Here is a 27295-nt window from a genome sequence, read left to right on the forward strand (position 1 = left end):
ATACCGACCCTATGGACGATGACAGCGTTTCTCAAACTTATTTGTCCTGGGGGCCAGTCATGTTAAGCTTTGGGGCTGCAGGGTCCTGCATAGACGACCGCCCCCAACCCCCCGCCCCCACGGATGTGCATCCGCATAGATAGATAGATAGATAGATAGATAGATAGATAGATAGATAGATAGATAGATAGATAGATAGATAGTATTATTATTATTATTATTATTATTATTTTTATTATACCTGACCTGCTAATTGGATTTGTTAAATTGCCCGTAGGTGTGCATGTGCAAGTGAATGGTGTGTGAGTGTGCCCTGCAATGGTCTGGCCCCCCATCCTGGGTTGTTCCCTGCCTCATGCCCATTGCTTCCGGGACAGGCTCCGGACCCTCCGCGACCCAGTAGGATAAGCGGTTTGGAAAATGGATGGATGGATGGATACCTGACCTGATCTGACTGAATATTGATTGGTGCAGAAACGAGGTTCCACGGACCGGCAGGAACCCTCTCACAGACCGGCAGGAACCCTCTCACGGACCGGCAGGAACCCTCTCACAGACGGGCTCCGGTCCGCGGCCCATAGTTTGAGAAACGCTGGACTAGTGGATCTGTATCGGTGCAGTTCAAGGCTGCTTTTCTTTTTTTTCTAACACAGCCGACGTGTAAGTTGACATATTTACAAGCACCTGTTTACTCAGCACAAGCAAGAACCTTGCATTCGCGGCAAGACCACAAATACTGATCAGCTTCAGATGATACTTTCAGGGGAAGATCAGTTCAGCCGGTCTTTTCTGTGATAAACTGGAGCCTTACGCTCTAAGCTGCCTGCGTCTGCGTCTGCGCAGGCAGGATTAATCGCGGGCTTTATCACGATGTTTAAAATAGGAGCGGGAGGAGAGCTGGAAGGTGCCGCGGAGTGAAAGCTGTCTTCAGGTGCTGATTATCTTGCCCTGGCAAAAGCAAGTGAACCAACAGAGGAGGTGAAGAGGGGCCAGACCGCTGGAGGATACAGTTGCCTGCTGTGGTCTATCTCTGGATGGCCAGGCACCTGAAATAGCAGTGGGGAGCTGAGAGCACTTCCCTGAATACCAGATAAGAGGGATTATGCTATGCAGCTCTGCTGTTGTCTTATCTCCAAGCCCCCCTTTAATTTGTCGGTTTAAAATTTAGATCTATGAGCAGAGGTGAGAATTTCAGGTCCAGAAAGTAAAAATCCAGACCAATATTTTGTTTTGACCAACCAGCTCAGCATGGAGTTACATTCATATAGTACTCATCTGCTTGGTTGAAACAAAATCCTGGTCTGGATTTTTACTTTCTGGACCTGAAATGTCCACCTCTGTATATGAGCCCCCGTTTTTCGAGTTTAATTATAGCTGAACCTCATAGCGCCTCTGGTTTAATACTTTTGATTTAGTATATGAAGATGGCATGGGCAATGAGACGTAAACAAAAAGGTAAAATAATTCAATACCTGTCTATCTGATCTTTGCGAGGGCAGAAGACAACACTGGGAGGAAAATCTTTGAAGATCCCGAGGCCCTGGGCCTGCAGTGTTTCCACGAACATTACAGCATGTCATCTGCACTTACTTGACAGTGATTTGGAGCTCGTTGGGGTTGACAGGTGACTGGGGTGAGGTGCTGTTGCCTTTGTTCTTCCTGTTCTTCTTGTTTTCGGTCCTGTTCTTCTTTATTTAGTTAAGCACTATATCTACAGAAGCCCTTTAGATGTTAGACTTACAGGCTGTGTATGGGATGGTAGGCCAGGTGTATGTAGACTAACAATGATAGGACTGGGTGGTGCAATTTTACATGCCTCATATCTGCTTTTATAGCCCAACTTCTTCCTGAAGAAGATCAGGCTCCATTCACTGCCTCATACATGCCGTGCGATTTCCAGCACTCCATACAATCGAACCTCAGTTTAATGTGAGTGTATTTCAGACTGTTTGTAAATACGAAGTTTATAAATGGGAAGTTTTTAAGTATGCTCAAAGCGTCTGCGTGCAAATGCGTTTGGGATGATATCTCCGGGGGGAAGACTGGATAGCTCTCCCAGGACAGTAACACGGTGCTCGATGTCCTGGACCAGGTGGAGAGCGGTAATTAAGTCTGCCCCCCTGTGAACGTGTTTGTTCTCACCTAGGTGCTGTGACAGGGCCTTGGCAATACCTTTCACTAGCTGTGTTTTATATTAGCAATTCAGATTGGAGAAGTCCACATACCCAGGCACTGACTTACACCGTCTGCAGCTCCAGTGCTTACATAGTTTCCTTTGGCAGGGCCCTGTCTGCTTACTAAGCCATGTGCTGTGTGTCATGTTTTAAGGTTGGTTGTGGTGCTCTGGTAAATAAATATGCTAATAACAGCTGACTCATAAGAGAGAAGTATCCTGCCCCAGCGCTGAGCCAAATTAATTCCTAAACCACAGGCTGATAGAAGCGTTGAATAGAAAAGGTTACAGTGCCCTGTGCTCCAGCATCTGAAATTAAATGAAATGCCTGCGATTTGCCTCCATCAGCACTCAAGGCCACATAATGGAGATGCACCTCTCCGAATGACCCCTTTTTCTGAGGGTCACAAGCAAACCTTCACAAAGCAGAATGCATGCCGTCCCGAATGAGGGAAACATCAGCCTGTTATAGGGTCTGTTGCTACATTATGCAGCTGGGGAGAAATATTGTGAAGTGAAGCTGGGGGGATGTTTAGAGGGTCTGAGTCCTGATGTCTGCGGGGTGTGATGAAGCTGAGCCTTGGCCCACCTGACTGCCACTTAGCACACCGTGGGGGTGGGGGGTCACGGCCGGACTCCAAATGACAAAGACTGTCACGGGTGGCTAGCTAATAAACATCTGCAAAACACCGCATTTTATGCCATTTGCTTCCACATTAATCTATTAATTTGTGCATCTACCTGGCCAAACAACAGATCTTTTCCCAAGCAGCCGGAATTAGTGGCAATCTCAGATTGTAAACAGAGTAAGTGTGAGTGCTTTAGTACAAATATGGAGGAAGGATATTGACAGGGAAGGCTGTGGCTTTAAGTGCTCCTCGGCCTTTACCTGTGGACATGAAAAACACCGATTGTTTTTCTCCTGGACTAATTATTTTGCTACGAGCAGCATGTACTCCCTCCTGATGGAGAGCTGGAGAGGTATCTCTGAATGGATGCTGCAGCAGCATCACGGCCCTCAGATGTCCGTTTCCTTGGCAACACAGAGAGGGCGTAGGGAGACAAGGATGGTATAAAAAGCCAAGCCCTCCCATGCTCATCGGGAGCTTGATATCACCGCTCTCAGTGCTAGGGGAACAGTGTGAGTCGCCTCCTCTGATTCACAGAAACAAATAGCCAGGCTTCATCCCCAGTAGCTCCAGCCATGCTCCGGCCCAAAGACCTGTGCCAGGGATCGGGCACCAAGACGTTCCTGGACGCCATGCACAACGGCAAGGCTCACCTGGCACGCTTCGTCCTGGACGCCCTGGATGGACGCATCATCAACTCCAAAACGGAGAACAACCGCACGCTGCTGATGTACGCCGTGTGTCTCCCGGACCCAGCCGCACGGGTCAAGTTTACGCATCTGCTGCTGGAAAAGGGGGCAGATGTCAACTGCCAGGATGAACACGGCCGGACCGCCCTAAGCCTGACCTGCGAGCTGGGCCACCTGGATGCCGTCAAGCTCTTGGTCCAGTACAACGCCGACCCTGAAATTACCGACACCTGGGGAAACAGCGCTCTGATGTACGCCGCCTGTGCCGGACACAGCCAGGTGCTGGAGTTCCTTGTTCGGGCCTTCAAGAGGTTAGGTCTACGGCTTGACCGCACCAACTTGGCTGGCCACTCGGCACTTGAGGTCGCAGACTTCTTCGGGCACAATCAATGTATCCTGGCCTTGCATGGCCCTGGGAAGAAGATCTTGGCTACAGAGGACCAAGGAGGTGGGGTTCGTCGACCTAACCGACTCCCCAAGCAGGTCCTGGAAAGGTTCTCCAGGCAATTCCACAGCAAGTGTGACGAGCACCTTCCAGCCATGTTTCAACGGCAGCTGCGGGTGGGGGAGGGCAATGGGTCACCGAGACGTCTCCGAGCTCAGCGGTCCCCTGAGAAAATGGACCAAACCCGGACCAATCAGCTACAGAGGCTCTTCAGTAGGGACAGCAAGCTGATTGACTCAAGAGGGGCTAAAGCACTGGACCACACTCCAGAACTTTGTAAGGAAGACAAGAAGAGGGATGATCCACAAGAGGTGGTTCCAACATGGGGTAAGGCAAAGTCATTCAACATGGAGTTCCAGGCTTGCAGAAAACAGTCATTTCAAGATGACATGTCAAACGGAACCCAAGCTGCAATAACAATAAAGAGGGGATCACTGCAGGACGAGCAAGCTCTTACCTCCAAGATTCAGGAAAACGCATCTCTAACAAATGATGCTGACAAATTAGTAGGTGTGTCCCACGTCCCATTAATGGAAATCAAGCAATCCCTGGAGCCAGCAGACGACAACCTGAAACTATACCCTACCGACAAGCCTAACTCCAATTTCTCGGGAAGAAGAGAGTTTCAGAAGCGCCCGAGTATCCCCCAGTACGGCCGTCAAGACAAGCTGCTCTCTCAACGGGACGAGATCGCACCGGAGAAAATCCCAGTGCGTCCGCCCGGCTTCACCGGACTGGGAACGCGGTTACTGCGAAGGTTCACCGCCCCAGAATTTATGAGACTGGTGCTAGACTTCCCCCCCGGCTCAGACATCGGCAGAGGAAAGATGTCTCGTTCGGAGACGTTCCCCCTGTCACACACACACCAGAAGGTGGACAGTCAGCCGAGCGTGGACAGCATCAGCGCGGTGAACTGCGAGTTTGACAGCGCCGTCAACTTGCGGAAAAAGCTCCGCTCGTAAAAGCGCATCGAGATGCATTCATCTGAAAATGAGGAAAAGATTAAAACCTTCATCTTTTGTGCCTATTTAACGAAAGCTGTGTCTTGTGTGTGGCCTTATCGTTGTAAATATAAAGAATAAACGAAAATGCAGTTATGCGTCTTATATGTCTGTCACCTTATTAATACTGTATATATTACGTATAGTGCATCTCATAATTATAAGAGTTGTTTATCCGTGGTATTTAGGTCCGGAATTACCCATTAAAATCGTATTAAATCACTTGGGTGTGCGTCTTTATTACCTAAATGAAACTAATTTATTCTTAAATTGGTAGTGGACACCATTTAACTTGTCTTTATGATGTATGTTTGTTTTTATTGTTGTCTTGATAGGTGTTCAGAGTAGAAGTACAGCAACAGGAAACCTTGTGTTGTTAAGTCTTAACACTGATACGACTAAAACGGCCGGAGAAAATCTTTTAAAATGCCATTAAATTTAACTGTATTAAATCCACTACACGTTCACCGATTTAAAGAAAACAGATCATTATTACTTTTAATATGCATGAATTCAGTCACTGGGTTGGTTTGTTTTACGCATTTTATGTAAAAAATGCAACCCATCACCATTCATTAAATGCGTTTTCTATGACTTTCAATGCGATTAAGGAAAATTATCCTAATGAATGACTTCGGTTAAATCACCTGCACGAGAAACACCGTTAACGGGGCGCGTGAAAGTGGAGTTAACTAAAGAAAAACTCCATGTGCGGCGTAAATGCTTTGTAGTTAAAGGAAGCTTTACTCGCTGCGAAACATTAGGTATGCAATATTTATTGTTCATTTATTACAAAATTAAAGCGTGTGGTTGCTCTCTTTCATGAAATACATACTGGTACAAACACGAGAAAGGTTTCGAAACCCTCAACGACTACAAACACAACGTAGGATATATGCTCGGCTGGTGGAGATCTTCAAGCGTCACATGCCAAGCCCGTGTGCTTTTACCTATATGCAAACTAACGCACGAAAGGCGCTCTTTAGAAAAGCGGACTCCTCGATCACAGCAGAGCAAGGGTGCGTAGGGGGCAAGCAGAAAGGAGGATCTTCGCATGTTTACATACATTCAGAACACATACGTGACAAAACGAGGTATCTGACACTGTATTCACCGTATCCCCTGTGAGTAGCAAAGTTCAGGTTCTCTTTGAACACAATATCCCTCAAAGTTTCATCTGAAGTAAACTGTGGAACATTAAAAAAAAAAAAACTGTGAGGTTCGGAGGTCACATTTACAATTTCACATCTTACAAACGGTTTACGACACCTTTCGGAAAAGCAGGCGATTTTCTGTTTTTACAGAAGATAAAATAGATTATGAAAATAACCAAGTCCTTTTTCCATTGTCTCATAAAAAAACCATCATTTAAATGTAAAACAGTCCTCTCTTGATTGCCAAAGGTTAATTAATGAAGGAAGGAATCGCTGAGTGCCTCCAACCAATCAAATTAACTACTGTTTAATCTCACTATTTGGCTAGTGTGAAGATTTTATTACTCTACGCTGAGTCTGCGCAGGTTTTACTGCCATCCTGTCACTCTACAGGTTGAACACAGGCTGCTTTTTGTTCAGGATTTTATATGGAACTCAAGCTGTGATCTGGACTGTCAAAGATGAACAAGTCAGCATCCGGTAATACTGTGCATTAGGTACTCTGCAGTCTCTCATGTCCATCTTTGTGTGTGTCACTGTAAGGTCCTTATTGGGTAATGAGGAGTCCTACTTCACTGACACCAGATGTTGATGCCAGGTAAGTACTGTGTCGTCTCTTTGTTAGCTGCATTAAGAGAATTAGTGATGTTAGCATGCAGATACCACTCTAATCAATAAAGTGCATTTCGTCGTTCCAGATCCATGCTGTTTCCTTCAGCTGCCATGCAGCAGAGTTGGCATCCCCCCCAGACAGTCGGGGGGTGGGAGGATGTCCGGACTAGAGCTGCTATGATTGGCGGCGGGTTGCGCCTGTTGGCTGTGTGCCGCCTGCGCTCCCCCGCAGGTTAGGTTGCGTGTTGATGCTCAGTCGGGGCAACGAGAGAATCGATTGTAGAAGCAAGGGGGAGGTCGGCCAGGTCAACACCGGGACATGCGCTTACGGTACTGCTCCACCAAGGGCACCAGGCACTGGGGCGACCCACTCTGCAGTAAGAAGGGATGTTCCAGCAGATCTGTGGCACTGGCTCGCTCCAGCGGGTCCCGAGTTAACATGCGGTCCAGGAAATCCTTCAGCACAGGTGAAACCTGCAGAAAGGCAAGACCATGGGCTGATATGTTTGCTTCAGACCATGGTGTTGGCTTCAGGCTGTGTATATAAATATAAAATACAGTGTACGTTGTGTGTGTGTTCCACCTTGTGCAGGTTCCTGACAGTTGGCGCAGGCTCATCCCTCAGCCTTTTCATAGCTGCCACTGGGGCCTCGCTGAAGTACGGAGGCTCCCCATCCACCATCTCCACCACCATGATGCCCAGAGACCAGATGTCCACCTGCCAGAAGCACAGAGTTCAAATCAATTGAACGTGACAGTGAATGAACTGGGCCTAAGGACAGAAGATTGTCAGGTCAAATCAGTTTCAGAGTCTTGGATCTTGTATTTCAGTAAACTTACAAAACCGTAAATGGGTAACTGAAGCCCAGACTGTTAACTGTATCAGGAGATTATGAAATTGTAACACGGGGAACATTTCAGGCACTCTCCCTCACATAAGCACAAGAGCCGTGGAAGAACATTAGCTGTTCGGGGCAAAAAAGCCACACCAAATGTAAAGATGAGTTTTTATGCAAATATGCATCTCATATCCAATGAAGCACTTAGCCCATTTGCCTATATTTCCATGACGTTGCTTAGACATTTTTAAATCCAAATCGAGTTTCGTTTTTCCATGCATGAGTCTGCATCTCACCACCTGCGTACATGACCTAAATATAACTCCCGTTTTTTGATTTGTGAATGTGCTTCGGGGTTAAATAGTCAGTTCTTGTAAAGTGCTGTGCGTATTTATTCAGCTTTAAGTTACAGGTTTGACATGGTGTCCTTGCTGCTTACCTCTGTGCTGTACGGGTGTTTGGAAATAACCTCTGGTGCCATCCAATATGGCGTGCCCACTAGGGACTTCCTCTTGGGGATGTCCTTGCTGATTTGGGCACAGAACCCAAAGTCTGACAGCTTAACCTGTATGAGATTGACAAACAGGCCGTATTTTGTTTGGGATTAAAATGATACCTGAAAAGCACGAACTCTCCGATTACAAAAATGCACAATTATATCTTTCAATTGTACTACCTATTGTACTACCAGTCCTATCTTAGTTTTATTTTTAAGAGCGAACAGCGGCATGAGACCTGGTTTACCTACCCTTCCATCCAGGGTGAGGAGGATGGAGTCACTTTTGATGTCCCTGTGAATGACACCCTGGGAGTGCAGGTAGGCCAAGGCCTGCAGCACAGCCTCACACACCGTGGCGATCTGCTCTTCACTCAGCCTGGGGGGAGTGGTCTGTCTGTTAGCTCCACACACACCGCCTCCAGCTCACTCACATAAATTCGCATGGAACTTATGACAAATGACAATTTCAGAAAGTCATTAATTCAGTTAAGTAGTGAAATGTACTATTTCTCAAAGAGGACAATTCGGAATAGTACAAAGATTGTTTATTTTCCACAACAGTGTTCTGCCGAATCCCTTTGAACGCTGTATTACTCTGCAATATTAGCTCCACACTGCCCTCTAGTGCCTTAGGAGTTGCTAATGGTTAGAGTGGTCCATCATTCATTTCATGCCCAATTATTTAATCACCACTACCCACAAACAAAGCTATATGATCTACTCCATCCACAAACCCTAACTCTGAAATGTGTTGTTGTTTTTCTGGATCTCAGATCATAGTGTTTTGTAGTGACCTTGCCTTCTGTCGCTTTGCATCCTACCTTGTTTCGGACACAATGTTGGTCAAAGCACCACCCTGGAGATATTCCATGATAACCCAGAGCTCTTCCTCTACCAGGGCACTCTTATACATCTCCACCACGTTCCTGTGCTGGTAGTCCCTCATGATGACAACCTACAAGAAGTGCAGGAGTCACATGGTTTCTATTGCATGATCAATAGTTGTCCTTCATAGGACACAGAGATTTTTCCTCTAGGTGTCAGTTGCACCGCAGTGTCATCTAAAAACTACAGCACTCTATGTCCTGAGAACCGCCCCCTTCTGCCATCACTAGGAAAGGGGCCAGTGAGGAAGGGTGAATACCTCGTTGAAGAGAAGCTCTCGCCGCTGCTGCTTCCGAAGATCCATCATCTTGACCGCCACCAGCCGGCCACTGTGTTTCTCGCGAGCAATGCAAACCACGCCTGTTGAACCCTCCCCGATCTTCACAAAGTTCTCCAGGAAGGACCGGGGGTCCCCCTTATCCACCACCATCTGCAGTGCAGCCTTGAACTGATCGTGGGTCACCTTGGGGGGGTCAGGTGGCGGCCGGGGAGAGGGGTGCTGGGGGGGCCTGAAGGAGGGGGAGCAGGCACCGGTTGGGCTGGTGGCCAGGGAGCCTGTTGGGGACGGTCGGGGCTGGGATGGGCTGTCCTGCCCCAGGGGGGTGGACCCAGAGCTGCTGGCCAAGCGTAGGGAAGGATCAGCATTGATACTGGGGGACAGCCCGATAGTGTAGCTTGACGAGGGCCGTACTGCTCGGTGGGTTCTCGTTCCGCCCACTTGTGGGCTGCGGGTGCCATTGGCCAGAAAACTGGGCTGGTGCCGTAAGACAGAATCTGCCTGCAATGGCAGAGAGGAAGGAAAAAGATCACCCTGTGCCTACTGCTGGTACCCTGGATTAATTAAGGTCAGTCAGTGTCGGAAGGACATTTTTAAAGCAGAATACAATTACAAAGTACCCTTTGACTGAAAGCCTCTGAGTCAGTAAACCCTTGCTCAGATCTGATTGGTCTGTCTCCTAAACCAGCGTCTCCCAAACTAGTCCTCAGGGCAAACTGGATGGATCCATGATTTTGTTTTTTGCCAGTTCCCAGCACCCCTGTAAGGCATTTCCAACTTCTGATTACTTGGGTCAGGTGTTCAGAGCACTGGGATAAAACAAAAATGTGGATCTGTCCAGTAAGCCGAGCACTGGTTTGGGAAACCTTGTCCTAAATCATGGATTCACACACACTTACCCCTAACATTTCACATTCTTATCACACATTTATAATGAGCTTTTTTCTGACTCCTTAATCCACTCATCCCCTTCAGTCTAGCTGAAGTTCCCCCATTTCTTCTTCAAATGTATCAAATGACACCTCAACATTTCCCAAAGCCATGACTGCAGTGAACTTGAACTGCATGTTCTGCTTAACTCTGGATAGATGTGCCCTTGAGCTGAAGCCAGCACTCAGGAGATCTGTATTTGCTGCATCATAAAAGCAGTATCTTGTAAGTGCTTTTCAGCTGCCTTCCGAAACCATTCGCCACGAACACGTGGGAGGGGGCTGCAAAAAATTCTCCTAAATTTTATAGAGGCACCTACTGTAGAAAAAGGGGTGTATGAATTCCATTTGAGTTCCGTTATGAATTCAGCTTCTTTTATGAAACACAATGTGTGCTGACAGACTGTCATTGGCTTGTTCATTACTGAGAGATGCTCTGCACGATTCACTTGCTGTAGGCCTGTATCCAAGGTAACCTACATTGCTTATGGTTTAATGCTCACACACCCAGTAGCCTGGAGAAGTCTGTGCCCAGAAAATTTAGGTCAGCGGGCCGGCTTGCCGGTAGCATCAAGTCTGAGAGAGTCCCACAAACACACTTTTAAATTACTTTATGACGCGTGACTCAATAGCAGCTAAAGTGGTGATTACCTTGAGGTCGTACGAGGAGAAGGGCCTCCCTGGACTGTTCTGCGTGTGAAAGGGGGGCCTGTCAAAGGCGCTGAAGTCTGCCAGGCCCCCTAGGTTGGCCCGCGGCTGTGGAGCTGATGTTGCTGGGCTGTAAAAGCAGGACACTGGTCTCTGGGTAATAAAGCCAGTCCTTGGGCCCTTGTCCCTCAGAGGCACCAACCTCCCTGTGGGGCTGCTGGCATCAGGCCACAGGCTAGGTGCTTCCCCATTGCCGTCTGGAGACGGCGACTTGTTCAGGGATGTGAGGCTGACCTCATGGGTGGACTTGGCCCTGGGCAGGGCTCCGTTAGCCAGCAAGGGGTTACAGTCCAAGCCCAGACGTGGACTCCCGCTCTCGCTGCGTACATTGCGCATCTTGTCACGCCAGCCCTGCCCCCCAGTGTTGGAGTCCTCTTGCATCAGGTCCTCATACTGATACGTGTCTCCCTCCTTGACCTCCCCCAACCGGCCCAGGGATTGTGCCCTCTTCCGGGCCGAGGGGCTGCTCCTCCGCAAGGAGTTGGAGCTGGTCACAGAAAGGCGGTTCATGTCAGAGATGACCGCAGAGATGTACTCGCCATGCCCTATGAAGCTCCCCCGGACGATAGTCTGAAAAAGAAACAGTGATATTGCATTCCTTAACTGACTTGTAGGGGTTTACCGTAAACTTGCAGATAATATCAGGGAAGTCTTTTACCAGCAATGCAGAAATTTTCTCAGGTATTTTTGCAATACAGATACTACTCTCCTGTGATGTCTTCTCCAGAAATCTAGTGCTAGTCATGAAAGTGCTAACAAGCTTCTGTAAATCTAAACCCAGATGCCTTCGCTTCTGATATGATTGCTGTACAGTGGCATTGGCGTGTTTAGTGGTATGTTTTTTCTTATTCAATTCTGCACTCATTTGCACAGGAAACAGAAATGACGACTAAGGTGATACTTCAGCCAACCATAAATAACAGACAAAAACTGCTTATGTTCAATGCTTGCAGGGCTGATGATTCTGGCTGAGCATGTTCACAATGCACAGATCCACAGGCACCATTAGACTTTCCATAGTTGGGTGCACAGACGCATGATAATCCCCTTCACTCGCGATTGTCGCGCGCCTCCCATGATGCATCACACTGCTGGAGCAGAGGCGTTAAAATTCGACGCGTCACGTGGCTCGTCCTTTCAAGCTATCCTGCCCGGCTTTGTTGCTTGACGAGTACTCTGTCGGCCCGACGCGCTTTTATCAGCCGCAGACCGCAGTTAAGACAGCCTGCTGACACTGTCTGATTTTCCCGAAGCTCAGCAATCAGAGCAAGTTATAATTATGTAGCATTCTGTTTATTTATGTGCGGACGTCCCGTTCCCTCAATTTATACAAATGAGTCGTAGTGTTATAAATCCCGCGGTTCGCCGAGCAGTTATTTTTAAATGTGTGGAAATAAAACCGTGCGATAGTTGACAAAGTGCCGCAAGCCGAACCGGGTTTCGCCTGTCACCTCAGGCGCGCGTGATTCACGGCGTCTAAATATGAAAAAGAAAAAGCGAGGACAGGTGCCGCAAAAACTGACTTTACTTAAGAAAAAAACGTATTTTATTCCACCCCTAAATATTAATACGTGCTCGGATTTATTTTAGTTCAGTTGAATCCTTATTGTGAATCTTTCACTGCTGTTCAGGTGAGGTAAACGACGCAAGTCTTAAGTTTCACAGTACACAAGGTGCGTAAAGAAAACCAAAACGAGCGACACAGAGCCCAGAACATCAACGGGTTGAGACTGTATTGGTAACATAATACCTCCGCCACAAACATTTCAACTTTTGCTACAGCGTTATTGACCTATTATCGACCTTCACATAAGCAATATGTGGCTGATTCAGTCCTGCGGCTGTACTTTGAGTATCGTCTGCTTGTTCTTATATATCTAATTATGCTCGTAGACTGTTAAATTGAGGAAAGTATGCTGGATATTATTTACGAAATACATCCTTATTTCATAGATATTTGTAGCAGGGGTAATGGTACCGAAGCGCCACCTAGTGACTATTTCACACCACTGAATTTTTATGGATAGACCATCAATATCGGGCTGTAATAAAATTTGACATGGAATCGGGTACGCGTGAAAAAGATTTAGATTGCTTGAAGATCTTTGAGATAAAACAGCTGGGAATTTAAACCTTTAGGGCACAAAAGTACTTTAAGGAGGAAAGCAAAAACCTGTCACAAAGCTCTTAATTTACAGGGTCTTACTAATCATTATGTATATCTGAATTCCAACTTGCATTCACAATTTTCATATACTGTTCCACGTTTTTAATATTCTGAGGAAATATGTTGATGGTACAGTTAAACGAGAGAATGTTGCTCAGCATAAAAAGCATCAATATCACCTTTCAGGTCATAATTATACTATTGTAATTAATTATAAGACTTTTTTCAAGTTTTAAGTGTTGACTTTAGTGTGTTAACTTTGGAGCATCCTTTTCACCCAGGAAACCAAAATATGTTTGCCATTCTGTGATGTTAGATTGTCATAACATTGCAGTTGGCCAGTTATGCTTAATGGTGTGAAAGTGGGATTTTTAGAAAATAAAGTACAGCTTTTATGCTAATAACCGACAGTGGGAAGAAAAACAGTAAATGGACTGATATGTTGCCATGGCTGCAAGCCCTAGAGGTTAAATACCACAATCATGAGAAAGAATCGAATTATCTGGAAGATACAGTGATAAAAAAAATTTAAGACCATGGCTAAAAAAATGCTGCCATTAAAGCACATTTTAGGTTGTAATTAAACAAACCACAGTAAGCTTACATGCTCCAGCAGGCAAAAGAAACGGCGTGGAATGCAGTAACGTCCACATGGATGCTGCTTTATGTACTTTGAATATACACTTGTGCCATTCACTGGAGAAGATGGCACAAGATCACATGCTGTACTGTCTTGCATCCTTCACAGTACGGTTCAGCCTGCGACCCAATATGGAATTCTGGTAAAGGCTGCACCTGTGTTTGTGAGATGGTGCTTGGGAGGGGAGGGCACAGTGGGGGCTCTCATGAACAGAGAGGACCTGAAGTGGGCAGTTTCTTCCCCGTTGCTGTTATCAGCACTGCTGAATCACTGCTGTACCTGCACAATTCCTCCCCAAGCGGATCATTCATAGGAAACTGTCATGGACAGTTATTAATTTCCTGTATAGACTCATAAATCTTACATCCACCCCCCATAACCCACAAGTACGCAGACAGGTCTTGTTAGCTGCTCCCAGCAGGCAAAAGCGTGGACGCCTAACCCAGTGGTTGCTGGTTAAATCCCAGCAGATTCCTGGCAAGTTGAAATGCTCTTCAATGTCCAACAACTTACTAATATAGAATTTTATATGAGTAAATAATTAATGAAATTATGCAGAATGCATACTGCCACTGTATCTAATCTATCGACAAAATACTAAACAATACAACATACTCCAAAAGAGCATTACTGATAACTATAGTAGCCAGCGTGCCAACGAAAAAAGTGTCTTCTATTTTCATTTATATCTGACAGCCTCCTGAATTGTACGTGCGTTGATGCCCATTTTGCCTTGGTGAGAACTGTTTCCTCCCACTGTTTTCTTTCAGTGAGAATGGCACTACAGTACCACAGGGCTAATGTTGGAACAAAGTTTCCCCTGTCCGCATGAAGACCAGACCCACTGGAGAATAAGACTTTAAACGCATTTAAGCCAACTGGTATCCAAGACTGCAAGTTTTTTTATTACTGTTGTCATATACATGTACACAGCTGGAGATTTACTGAACAGTTCATGTTAAGTACCATAGTCAAGGATACAACTGCTCACCCTGTTATTAGCAACAGATTAACCACCATCTGTTGCCCCACTACAGTACTCAAGAGCATATTATTAAAGCGAAAATGGAGCACTCAGCTACATTACCTTTTTTGGCTTGAGGTCCACCGGTGTGATCCTGGAAGGATCCACCACTGGCTTCGGCCTGCGAAGATTCTCGATAATGCTCTGCCATTGGGGCGGTAGGCCCACAAAGCAGCCCCGCTTGGAGTCGTATGACGTGTGGACGCGGTGCTCGAAATTCTTTGGAGCCGAGATCTCAGGTCTCTTCTTTTTCTTCTTTCGGAACATCCTCAGGTCCGAGAGAGCAAGAACCTGCCGGAAGCAAGACATCCTCCTGTTAAAAGGAGATTTCACTCTTCTCAGGTACGCCATTGTGTGTAGCGTAACGACACGATGGTGGGTCTTGTGTGTTAAAGGAGCCTTTGACTTTAACACAAGTTGAGCTTCCTGCAAGCATACCACACAGAAGTACATTCCAACGGTTGGCCAGGTACAAAACAAACCAAACTTTCCAGGTAAGCCTGATGTCATGTGATTCTGCATTCTTGTAGTATGTCTCATTGTTCAGTGTAACCAATCAAGCTGCTGATTTGCAATTCTGTTAAGGAGAATATAATTTAACACCCTCCCATCGCAAGTGGGTCCAAGGCAAAGACCATCTGCTCATGAAAAGTTTTGAAAGAGTGATTGAAGCCCAGAGTTGAAATGTTGTCAGTAATATGGCATCCCTTAGTTCAGCCTGCTGACTGGCTCATGCATCTGATGAGTTTTGCTCTGAGGCATAGGGACAGGGAACGTGTGCACATGTAAAATGGAAGCTCTTTGGTCATTTGGGGCTTATTCATTTATTCATTCACTGTACCCTTTTACCAACGAGGACACAGCTTGCATTTGCAGCAGAAAGACACACAAAGAAGCTGCTGACCGTGACCCACAATATATGTTAATGAAGGGCAAACAGCCCTCTTATAAACAGCCAGTTTGGCTTAAAGAGCATCATCCCTGGCAATGTCAAAGACAATGGCTGGAAGGTTGCTTGCAGGGCCTGCTTTTCTACTGACTTTGAGCTAATGGCCTTCATGCTGTGTGCTGTAGGTTTTATATTTGCAAAGATAAAGCATCTTTGTCTTTAGTATTTGCCATACTGCTCTTAAAAGAAAATTCCTAATTTGCATATCAGCTTACCCAAATGTGTCTCACTGTTAATCCATGACATTTATCTGCCCATGGATTTTGGTTTCATGTCCCTGGTGTTCCTGTAGACAAAAATTCCAGGTAAAGCTGCTATGATCAGCATTGTTACAAATACAGTGGGCAAGGCCAGCATTGTGGTTTGCAGAAACATGCGAAGGAAAAAGGAGCACAGAAAGCTATTATATAACATATGCTTTCCAGGGTGGTGCGTTTTACATGGCCCACATTGTGCAGTGAAAGCAGGGCTGTGCTGCCCTGCTCATCTAGCTGACTGTCATACTGTCAGGCTCCGCCCTTTGACATACTATCATTGATCTTCACGACTGGCAGAATGAGTGGCCTTTGTGACGAAACACACTCCAGCAGGCATTGTCCTTATGGATGCATGACAAGGAGGAGGCATGTAGCAGATGTGAAAGCCTGAGTAAAAGCTAAATCAGGATACTTTTTTCCTAATTATAAGGACAGGGAAAGGTGACGCATGACAGTTGTGTATTGAGGAAGTAAGCTAAAAGGTTTAAGAATAACTCAGTCACATGGCTAATATGCTAGGTGTTGCATAACCATATCTTCCTTTGCCATTCCTATGTAAATAACTCTGGGCTGCAAAGGATTTTAACGAGACCTGACAAGAGCGGCATGGCTTGCGGCAGTCAGGATGGGGAGAACGGTGAAACCAAAAAAATGAAAGCGTCAAAGCCTGTTGCAGACTGGGAGGGTGCAGTATGGACGAAAACATCAGAAGTCTATCTGGCAATTTGTTTTGATTATTCTGTGATTTGGAGTCTATGAGGTCGCATCTCGCAGCGTCACATGGAAACAGTAGCCATCACGAACGCTTCAAAGGGCATCCGTGTGTTGGGATGGTGCCCCGCGTCATTCTGTGAAAATAACAGTGGATCCTACACCCACACACACAAAATAAATACATGTTCAAAAGAAAATTCCTGTTCAGAGCACATCCTGTATTCTTATTCATATTCCTAGTTTCTCATATAATCTCTTATAATCCTACCAGGGGCTTCAGAAGGGCATGGATACCCTGACAGATTCAGGGGGCCCAGTACTAGGGGCCGCAAAATTTACTATCAGGGGCCCCCCACTTGGTAAAATTCTATATATATGGTGAGACCCGTATTTTCTAACTGAATCAGGGCACCCAGAATTTCTAGCTACACCCCTGAATCCCACTTTCGTGTCTTAAATTTGATGACTGGTGTTTCTTCTCTAAGGCATTCTAATGTCCATGAAATTGGTCATTCAGCATTTGCACTATCCTTCCTTCAAGTTTCTGTGATATCGCAGCTCTTTGCAATATCTGTGACCAGGTAACCATCACGTTCTTGCACATAGTGGTTTGCAGAGCTGCATGTATTTACCCAAGAAGAGGGGCAACCTGCCACAGTAATTTGTTTTATGTGACAAATTAGTTTAGTGTCACTTAGAGAAGCAGTAGAATTATTTTTGGTATTCCTGTTTTCATCCTTACACATCAACTTACCACCAATGATGCAAGGACTGTAACTAAATGCAAAAATGTCAAAATAGGGACAAGGTATTAAACTTTTTGCTTTATAAGAATTTGAAGGCTTGCTCATGTACATCAGGTCGACCAGCTTGTGCTATCAGACCACTACGGATGATTCAAAATGCAACCACGTGATATTTATTCAACCTAGACGTTCTCATCTCACATCCCTCCTTGTCCCTCTTCACTTGGCTTCCTACTAGCACTCGCATCAAGTTCCAGTCCTAGATGTTGGGTTACAGGTCCATCAATGGACAGGCATCCATCCCCTTCAAAAGCCTACTAAGACCTATGCTCCATCTTCCCCCTTGCTCAGAGCTCCCATTACTACATGAGAAGAGTCACTACAGTCAGTTCTCTTATGTGGTCCCCAACGGTGGAACGAGCTGCTGAAGTAAGTCCAGTTATCATACTCCCTCAATACCTTCAAGAGATGCCTCAAACCCGGTCTATTCCATGAATACTTCTACTACCCTGATGCCTCTTTACTTTCTCTGACTGGTTTTATGTTGCATATCTGGTGATGAATGTTAGGCTCCACCTTTATTAGGAATTGTGTAGCTCCTGCTCCACTTGTACCTCATTTGAAGCTCAGCCAATCTGCACTTATGTCTAGCTGACTCCTTAACAACATGTATGTTTGCAAAGTGCTATTTCACTCACTTGCATGTCGCTTTGGAAAAAGTCATCTGCTAAATATGTAAAATGTAAATATGTCAGCTCTTTCTGTACATCCCTGCTCATTTTCATAAGCTAAGGCCTTAGTTTCAGCTCAGAACTTACCTAAAATTCTGTCTTGCCTGACCTTTATATGGTACTATAAATGCATAAAAACATATTCTACAGTGTCTTAACTGAGACAGCACTTATTAAAATTCTGAGATGTGTTTGCTTTACTAGATTTGGTAAAGAAGCAGGTATTATTATCGATTCAGAAGCCCTGATCTCATAGGAGTCTGCAAGCTTTCATGACAGCTTGTTATTGATTTGGTAATATGATCCTCATAGTACTTGTTTCTGGAGTGTTGGAACTACAGGTACCACACTGTCAAGAGAACTCCGTGGGGGGGCATCAAATGTTGTGACAGAGAGTGACAAATAATAATATATCCTCTGGGACTAGAAATGCCAGCTTTTAAATTTGTTAGTAGAAATGGAACAACTTCCTCTGAACATGATGGATTCTGATGAACATTTTGATCAAAATGCTATTTTTTTTTTTTACTAATAACAGGGTATTTAAACGTGCACCCTACATAGCTTTTTCCCTCAATCAAAATATTTTGCCATGGACACAGATAAGCCTCACCACGGACACGTTTATCCATGTACGGACAGGTAGATAATCCATGCCCCTGGAGGCTGTTTCTTGGTTTTCGTTGTCAATGACAGAATCAGGTGAGATGGTGCTTGCACGAAAATCCAGGTCAGTCCATAACTGTATGAATCACACTACACTAAGCGCAACGCCTGATAGCTCACTGGTTCTCCAACAAGTTACATCCTGCACAGGAGCCGTACAGTAGTCAAGGGGAAGTATGTCCCAGCCTTGCCTGATTGGCCTGCACTTCCCCAAGGAAAACAAGCATTCCCAGGCTGCTTACCTGCAGCTATGGCTTTGGGAAGAAGAGTGAGGATGAGTAGATATGAAAGACGTCCTGCCCCCCCTTCACCAAACTAACTTGGATTTTAATTTGGCATGTCAGAGGATAACCGTAAGGAGAGCTGGGATTTTCAGGCTACCAGTTCTCAGGCAAGAAAAAAGTGAAAGAATAGGATTAATTTTGTCCTCAGTTTAAAAGGTTGGAGTAAGACGCCACCAGAACCACAGTGCAAGGAACTGGATTAGTTAGCTAACCAATTTTTTATACAGCTTCATCTGTGCAGTCGTTAGGACTTCTGGAGGTGTACAGGCAGGAATGGATTCTCACTTGTGTTTCCCCGTTTTAGAAAAAGGTGTGTACATATAAGAACCTGGATATGGCCTGGACCTGGGTGCACCGTGCACCTTTATCACTTTGGCACTTTTATGTTTACAGCAGAGCCCTTTCCAGAGTGAGAAGGCTGATTTCTCATGAAATCGGGGATGCTCTCCTTAGTACATAAACATTTACTGTAAGAGCATGACTTGGGTGAAACAATAACATCTAATGGACAGTTGACTCAACTTTCAGGAAGGATTGTGAGTGTTCTCTTAAAGGGAAGGCCTTTGGATAGCCGTAGGGGACTTTGTTGACAGTTTAAATGAGGAGAACACATTTTATAAATGTGCACTAAATTTGCCATTCAGTGAACAATGTTGATTCCAGATAGTTTGTCACATGTTTTAGCCAGATTCACTGTCTAAGTGAAATAGACTAAAAGATTGAATGTGAATCTTTCTTCTGGCTTCTTAGCCAGGTGGATCTTATGTCTCCCACTTCCTGCAGAGCTGCTGGGAACACAGTTGGTTCTGTATGTCGGAAATGGGCTGTCTCTCTGGATTATATCAACAGGCGCTCAGGATTATTATACTTGCTGAGATGGGTGGTCTGTTTCTAAGCACTACACTGGTCTTCCTCTCATGCCCCAGATATAATCGGTAATTAAAAAATATAGGCCACTACAGGTTTTTTGTGCTCCAGACGATGAAGAGAAGACTGCGGGGCCACTAGGTTGGAAATCATGCAATACCGATAGGGAGCAACACCCTGGTTGTAAAAAGGGGGAAAAAAACAGTGTCATTCTTACCAAACTGGTTCGTAATGTTTTCTGCTCTGCTTTGAATTTTAACGCGCCATTTTTCGCAGCCATGTGAATCGACTCCAGCTACTGTTGTCTGCTTTTTTAAGGCCTAGAGGTAGGGCGGACTGACAATGTGTTTCAGAAACACTGCACCTGGAAAGTAGTGGCTGCACCGAAGCCTCTGTTGTTTACCCGAGGTGCTACGGGAATATCTCCTAAATGTCTTCTTATGTTGCTCAACTTTTGTTACACCCTTTGGCGAACCTTCTGGAGGTGAGTAGCTTATAATGCCAGAGGGGAATTTGCTGAAGACTGGGTCATAGGTTTGGCAGAGGTAATTTCAGGCGTTGTCATAACCAGAAATGTGTCTCTTCTCTCAGAATGAATCCTGTACTTGACATGGTGTTGTGCAGAAAAACTCAGTAATGTCAGCTGCCTCTTCGCAGTACGATCAGTACAACTGGATGTGGCACACAGCCCCTCACTCTCTCTTTATTTACAGTGACGGCTTGGACGGTAAGAGCAGTGCCTTTGGGGAGTGGGGGGGTTAGGTTCTGCCAGCCGTCCTCCCACTGCTTTTTACCAAGCCGCTGTGCATTCTCACTAATTGAGTCTCCCCTCTGTTCCCTGGAGACCCCTGCCCTTCACACGGCACGTTCAGACGCTGAGCCCTTGCTACATGCCTAATAAGGCGGATTCGGTAAAAGGAGATGGCAGACCTAGCAGTATGTGGCTCCCCTCCCCTGACTGTGTAACTGGGGGGGAGGGGGGGGGAGGGTTAAAACCAAAAGGAAACAAAACAGGAGATGTGTTCTGTCAGCATTGCAATGACATACAAACTCTGACGAGCAAACAGACTTGTGTTAAGGATACTTGGAAGGCCTCTGTCACCTGTTCTGAGCTGTCATGATATATTGCTATAAGAAAGCTCGTTGCCTTATGTTTAAATCTCACTCTCATTTCCAGTCCTTCCCCATGAAAATAATATAAGTGGCGGCTCCAGCCGCATCCATCCGAAAGCCTGTTTTATATACCTGGCAGGCCAGAAAGGGAGCTCTTCCCCGCACACTGTTTAATTAAAGATCTTCCTGGCTCAAGCCAATCCCTTAGACAGTTTTAGCCTGGCAAGATAAAGACGTATCATCAGCCCACACCAAAAAGACAGGCCAAATGGCTTCTCAGGGGCTTAATTTATTGATGCAGTGTGCCTCCCCCGCGAATCTCACCATGTAGCCTTTCCCCATGGAAGCGGAAACTCGCCTCGACTTCCTTCCGCGCCTCGACTGCTCCCCAGGCCAGAGTGACAGGGATTTCTCAGAATTTGGCACATTGTCCAATTATTCACCTCCGTATTTCACTTGCTTCCTCCTCACCCTGGGGGAGCAGATTTCACACTGGACCCGCATCCCCCCCATAGACATGGCGCGATGATATTTTTAAAATGATTTGTTTCTGCACCTCATTAAGGTGCTACAGGTGTCTGATGGCGAGTCGTGACCTTACTCACAGGCCCGTATCTGTCAGGAGACCCGCTAAAATCCACCCCCTCGCCATCCAGATAGGGAGACAGAAAAAAACCACCGCTGGATTGGCAGGAGCCACAGGTAAATGGATCACGCAGATCCGATTATGCATATCGCACCCCAGACACGTGTGTCCATCTGCCCGCTTCCCGTTGTTACTTCCCCTGCCTACTGCACCCCACTCACTGGGATCACTGCTCTTGGGATGACGTTTGTTCCTGCGCCATGGCATCAACCACAATCCCCATCAGGGAGCTCAGTACATTTGACCATGAAGGGCCACGCTTGTCTTCCGAAACGAGCAGACTAATTAGGTCGACTTGTTTATGTTTACAAGGGATTAACGTCCCCTGACATCCACAACCTCTCTGGCGCTCACCAGTCCATATCCTGAAAACCCCCAGCTATCTATTGGCTCCAGGATGTGATGGCCACTTGGCGTCACTCCCGCACTCGGCGCCGTCCCCTGACGAGCAGGGCCATCTATGGCCATGGGTTCAGGTGGGGCCAGGTGGGTTCAGACGGGGTCGTTGCTGTCCTGGGAGGGCGGTTACCGAACTCAGAGGCATGTTACACCATGACTGGAATTTTAGGCAGCAGACGCGATTTCTCAGATGCTTTGCTGCAGAAACTTTTCAAGTCGCGACACAGTATAGCTACATGAATTCATCAGAGCGGACAGTCAGGCTCCTTTAGCAGTGCACTAACACCGGGGTAAATGTCCATGCATGGAAACCCCAGATCGGGGAATCAGGATCGGGAAGCCGGTGCTGTGCCGTACGGCAACTCCCAGAGGCGCTGCCACATCGACACGGACATTACAGTAATGCGGGCACATTGTTACACATCACCTAGTGATTGTCAGCGCGCTCCAGCCTTCCATACAGTCATGCCTGACGACACCCCACTGTGCTGGTTTGCAGGCACCCTCCCGCACGGTCGAGTAAGGACAACCTTAAGGGGGCATGTTATGGGAGCAGGAGAGAAGGCAGTGGGAAAACAGCGCGTGGTCACCCTCAGGAACATATCCTTCACCTGAACAGTGCCTCACCCTCTTAACCGTACCCAAAAGACAGCAGCAGTAGGACGGTAAGAGGCGCACGCCTCGCCGTGAACACGAAAGTGACAGGAAAGGCACGGGAGCTATATCAAACAACAGGGAGTCTGCACAATAGCATGCACGGTTCCGACTCTCTCACCTTGCTCCGAATTTACATCCTTCCTAGGAAAGGTGAAGGGATAGCGAAGGAGGAAAAGGTTTTGCGGAGGACAGGAGGGCAGAGGTGCTTCTCTCGTGACACCCTTTCAAAGGTGAACCTCCTCCATCTCCCTTCTTTTCTCCCCGTTCACCAGCCTCTCTGCTTACTGCATTCAGCTCTTGCCAGTACCCAGTGTCCCTCCAGCGCTGCTGCTGTACCTAGCCCTTAGCTCTTTGTCAATGAGCCTTTGCCTCCTTTGCTTTTTTCATCTGAACCCCCCCCCCCCCCCAACACCATCACCACCATCACCACCCTCCCCCCAACACGATCTCCTGCTCCCCGGTGTACGCGAAGGGGGGGCGGGGAGTCTGATGGCACGGAACAATGGAAGAACGCAGACCCCCTTACCTTAGCGTTTGGTGAGGAGGAGAAGATCTCCTCTGGGAAGAGGCTTGCGAGTGAGAGCATGCACACACACATGCGCACACACGCTCGCCGGCGCGCACACACTTGCATACACACATCGCTCACAGATAGAGAGAGAGGCAGAGAGAGAGAGAGAGAGAGAGAGAGAGAGGGAGGGCTGGCTTTCAAGCAAGCGCCTACTGCAGGCTGCCGCTTGCCCGGTGAAAGCCTGATGCGTTCCTCCCTCCAGGCAGAGAGAAGGAGACGCAAGCCAGCTCAAAGCCTCTTTGTCTGGGATGACTCACGCCCAATGCCATGACCAACTCGTTGTCCGTGTAGCGGTACCAGCAGGCAGGAACGCTCCCGGACGGACGAAACCGTGGAGAAGGAGAGCCTGAGAAGACACCGCAGCACGGCGAACAAATGTACTCTCCGCACAACCCCCCCCCCCCCCCACCCCCCGCATCCTATAGGCTGTCTTTATGGTGGACCAAACAATCTACATGCGCTTGTCCGTTAAATGCAAGCCTCCAATCGCAGGAGGTGTAGGAGACGAGAGGCGGCCCCTATGTCAGCAATCAGTTACCTGGCTCTACCTGGCACGTCCTCCCTACCCTGCAGCCGACATGTGACCTGGGGTTGAGAGATGGAGGTTGTGACCCACTCACCACCAAAGGGCTGAGGGGGCTCCTGCTCACCTGCCTTCCGGTTAATGACGTGAGTTTACAGCACCACTTTTTCAGTTGGAGAACCTGGCAAACTTGGACATGTGCTACTCATAGTGTCACCTGACAGCAGAAGCACATGCTGAGCCCTGCCCAAGTGGGAAATATAGTCATGGCTCATTCTCCTGATAAGAACGGACCAGTCAGACATTTATGTAACACTAATCATTTGTCAGTTTGAAGGCTGTAGTCAAAAGTCAAAGCTCTCACGTCAATTTCTTAATTGGCTGTCACTTGGACCTCCTCCATTTCCATCCGCCAAGGTTCTTGGCCACGTGCCGTCGGTGTGTCATCGTGCTCACCTTCGTGGGTCCTTCAGGGATGGCAGTGACATTGAAACAACATGGGGTGTGAACTGCAGCTGCCTCAACAGTGACTGGCTGTGTTCAGGACAACCACGTCTTATCCGGCACCAAAGAATGGGACCGAAAGGCCCGCCTGGGCCAATTTGCATCTCAAACAGGCACAGCTCCTCCGTGAGGAGGCATGACAGATGCTAGATGTGACTCCGCCCCCCTCCAGTCCCGCCTCCTTTTGTCGTCGTAGCTATTAATTGGATCACTCAGCTCCCACCTTCCTGCTGCTGCCCACAGCACACGGCTCCAGGGAGAGCTGTGGGTGGAGGGGGGCAGAGGACAAAAAACCTGGGGCAACAGCTATAAATGCCACTGTAAAACATGCCAAAAAACATGTGCCTTTTATTTCTTCACCTCTCAGCTGAAATTCTCCAAATATACTATCGCGCAAGACACAGGTTTCACTCATTCTGTTCCCCATAAAAACCTCTCCTGATATTTCCAGAGGACATACAAAGGCTGAATCCTATTTTGATAACACACAGACATTCACGTCTCATAGACGCACTCAGGCTAATTGTCAGGGAGCTAATTGCCCATTGTCATGCGACGGCTTATTGTCCTGACGTGGGCCGCTGCTGCTCTGAGGGAAGCTTCCTCTGTAAACAGGGTGGGCGGGGGGGACCCAGCCGCCAGCCAATTACAGAGGGCAGCCACAGAGCCCTCTTCTCACCTGCTGTGACTGTTAATCTGGAGGAAAAAGAGGCAGAGAGAAGCTCGACTGCAGCCCATAGATTACCGTGCAGAGCCACGTTAGATATGAACAGCGCCAGCTGCTGCAACCCCCTCTGAGCGTATGGTCACAGTACCTTAAACATGAATCATTGATTAGCCAGGTTAAGGCTTGTTCTAAAAGAATGTGGTAATCTCACACCCAAGTCAGCTTCTAATACTTTTAGTCTGAAGTACACTTCTGCCTTCTATAGGTTGTCTGCCGTACTCATTTTCTCAGTTATTTGGATAAGCCCTCGTGGATGCAATTGCATGGGCGTCGTTAGGTCCGATCACTCGGGGCTATAGCCCTGTGTATTTTAAGCCTAGTCCTGAGTATCTTAGCCCCAGTGCCAATCTTCCTTCAAAAAAGAAATAAGTCAAGCCCCAGGCAAACTTGGCTTAGCCCTGGATCTTTTCAATAGCTAGAAACTCCCCTTTGCAATCCCAAGGTGTCTCAAGGGTGATTGGCATTTGGTACCGTTCCTGTAGTGTGTTCCAGAAGGGCGTGACACGGGGAGATGCGTCTCTACATCAGACTCCTTCCATTTCATCTGCTGAGTGTGGTGCTGCATTTGTGCCGTAAGCACTATAGCATTTTAAGGGGGGGGGGGGTTCCCACTTTGGAACGCCAGAAAACCTTCATGACCTAGAGAAGGGAAACACCGCCCACTTCCGCTCTGGTAACCACGGGGTGGCACCCTGCCCCATGCCGGTCGGTTTGCTTCTGATAATAAGCCGCACTTTGCAAGACAATACGGACCCTTGGATCCCTGCTGTTGAAATACTGCTGGGGGGGGGGGGGCAGCAGAAGGAGGCAGAATGAGTCCAGATAGGCCCCGAAGCTGCTGAGTGACACAAAAGGAATCATCCAGACACACTGCGACCACAATCGGCCTGTCTTACATGAACCATGACACCAGTGTTTGTTTGGCCAGTGTTTTAAAGGGCCAGTCACACCCAAGCGGCAGCTATATGTGGAACCCGAGACCTTATGAGCAAGGGCCTGCTCACCCTGGACCCCTCTACTGCCTGCTGCTAGTTCTTAATTTACTCATTGAATCCAAAGAAATGCACAAAGCTTGTATTGCCCATTTGTACAGCTGAATAACTCCAGTGGCCACTCTCGCAGACACATGTACGTGTGTCGTCCAGGGAAGCGAGAGACCTGCTACAGTACAAGTTTGCATGGATCCTCAAACAGGCTGAACTGGAACAGACTCGACTCACCAGCTGAAGAGATCCAGTTCTGAGTGACAGACGTGGGCTTCAGTTTCTCGCCGGTGTTTCAGGCCACTTCGGCACAAGGGCTGTAAGGAGCCGGCAACTATCTTGCAACCCGGCTTGCACCAGCGATTCTCACTGATCCAAGGCCGCCCAGCCGGTTCCTCTTATGCAGCCAAGGAGGTCAGTTTTCCTTTGCACATAACTCCCCGCCCCACTATCCATTAAATATTAACTTCTGGCCATGTGAGAAGACAGCAGCCTTCACCACCTGTTACTTACTTCTCTTAGCTGGCACAAAATTCTTGAGGTTTTTTGTTGTTGTTGTTGTTGCTGCTACGAGTCAGTTTCTAATATGCGGCTACTCACGAGCATGCAGTTTGAGCTTTTCCGTTTGAGTCATGTTCAGGAAGGAGATTCCGAGTAGTAAATTACGGTTACAGCTTATGATAGGCTCATTCGGACTGATGTGCGTCTTAGTTTACAGAAAGAAATGTGTAGTTTATTGTTTTAGGGAATTTATTACCAAGGTGTGTGTTCAACAGGCTGCATAAAAAGGTCATGCGACTCATTTACACTGGTGATGGCCTGCTAATATTAACTACTTAATCCTCTACCTGATTAACCCCAAAGTATCCATCTCCTCCTTAAACAGTAAGTCAGCTTTGCAGGAGGTGGAACGACTGCCGAGTTAGCCAGAGCCAAGTGCTGAAATCACCATGACAACACTGCATGCAATGCCCCCTGCTGGCAGCAGAATGTATGAAGTGCTCTAAACTCGGAATAGTACAGAGAGCTGCCTTGGATGCACACTTGAGGTTTTGGGATACCTGTTTTTTGAACATTGGTGGATTTTGAAAATGAAAGACGCAGCTGACTGAGTGCCAAAGCAGTCGCGTATCCATTTTCAGACACTGAGACAGACAATGTAAGGCAGGGCAACCTTGCCTGAAGCCACCCTTACGATGACAATTTGTTTTGCTGAGTTTCTTGTAGAATGGGCATTTCACAGACACATGATAGGTTGCTCAGAATTTTCATGCCAACATGCCTTTA

The 27295-nt window shown here is 47.1% G+C and overlaps 2 protein-coding genes and 2 long non-coding RNA genes across 7 annotated transcripts; 3 read left to right on the forward strand and 1 right to left on the reverse strand.

Moving 5' to 3' along the window:
- The first annotated feature begins 3255 nt into the window (after positions 1-3255).
- On the forward strand, positions 3256-5159 carry LOC125707547 (POTE ankyrin domain family member B3). The gene has a single exon (XM_048974780.1). The coding sequence runs from the start codon at positions 3378-3380 to the stop codon at positions 4896-4898; it is 1521 nt and encodes a 506-aa protein (XP_048830737.1). The 5' UTR covers positions 3256-3377; the 3' UTR covers positions 4899-5159.
- Positions 5160-5697: 538 nt separating this feature from the next.
- Positions 5698-26615, reverse strand: LOC125707546 (serine/threonine-protein kinase PAK 6). 4 transcript variants are annotated; one of them, XM_048974779.1, is made up of 9 exons: positions 26246-26615; positions 14735-14962; positions 10784-11410; positions 9186-9704; positions 8863-8996; positions 8291-8417; positions 7982-8107; positions 7287-7421; positions 5698-7177 (listed from the first exon to the last, which is right to left on the reverse strand). In XM_048974779.1, exons 2-9 carry the CDS (start codon positions 14936-14938, stop codon positions 7010-7012), a joined length of 2040 nt encoding a protein of 679 aa, XP_048830736.1. In that variant the 5' UTR covers positions 14939-14962; positions 26246-26615; the 3' UTR covers positions 5698-7009. The 4 variants fall into 4 exon arrangements, with proteins under 4 accessions (XP_048830736.1, XP_048830734.1, XP_048830733.1 ...); XM_048974777.1 differs by lacking the exon at positions 26246-26615 and adding an exon at positions 23529-23625; XM_048974776.1 differs by lacking the exon at positions 26246-26615 and adding an exon at positions 23227-23368.
- On the forward strand, positions 20484-22931 carry LOC125707549 (uncharacterized). The gene is made up of 4 exons (XR_007382300.1): positions 20484-20612; positions 21606-21700; positions 22543-22708; positions 22846-22931. It is a non-coding gene; the product is annotated as an uncharacterized LOC125707549 (long non-coding RNA).
- On the forward strand, positions 23146-24897 carry LOC125707548 (uncharacterized). Its single transcript, XR_007382299.1, has 3 exons — positions 23146-23276; positions 23474-23648; positions 23764-24897. It is a non-coding gene; the product is annotated as an uncharacterized LOC125707548 (long non-coding RNA).
- Positions 26616-27295: the final 680 nt, after the last annotated feature.

The sequence above is a fragment of the Brienomyrus brachyistius genome, chromosome 14, assembly GCF_023856365.1.
Source record: "Brienomyrus brachyistius isolate T26 chromosome 14, BBRACH_0.4, whole genome shotgun sequence".
Taxonomy (NCBI): Eukaryota; Metazoa; Chordata; class Actinopteri; order Osteoglossiformes; family Mormyridae; genus Brienomyrus; species Brienomyrus brachyistius.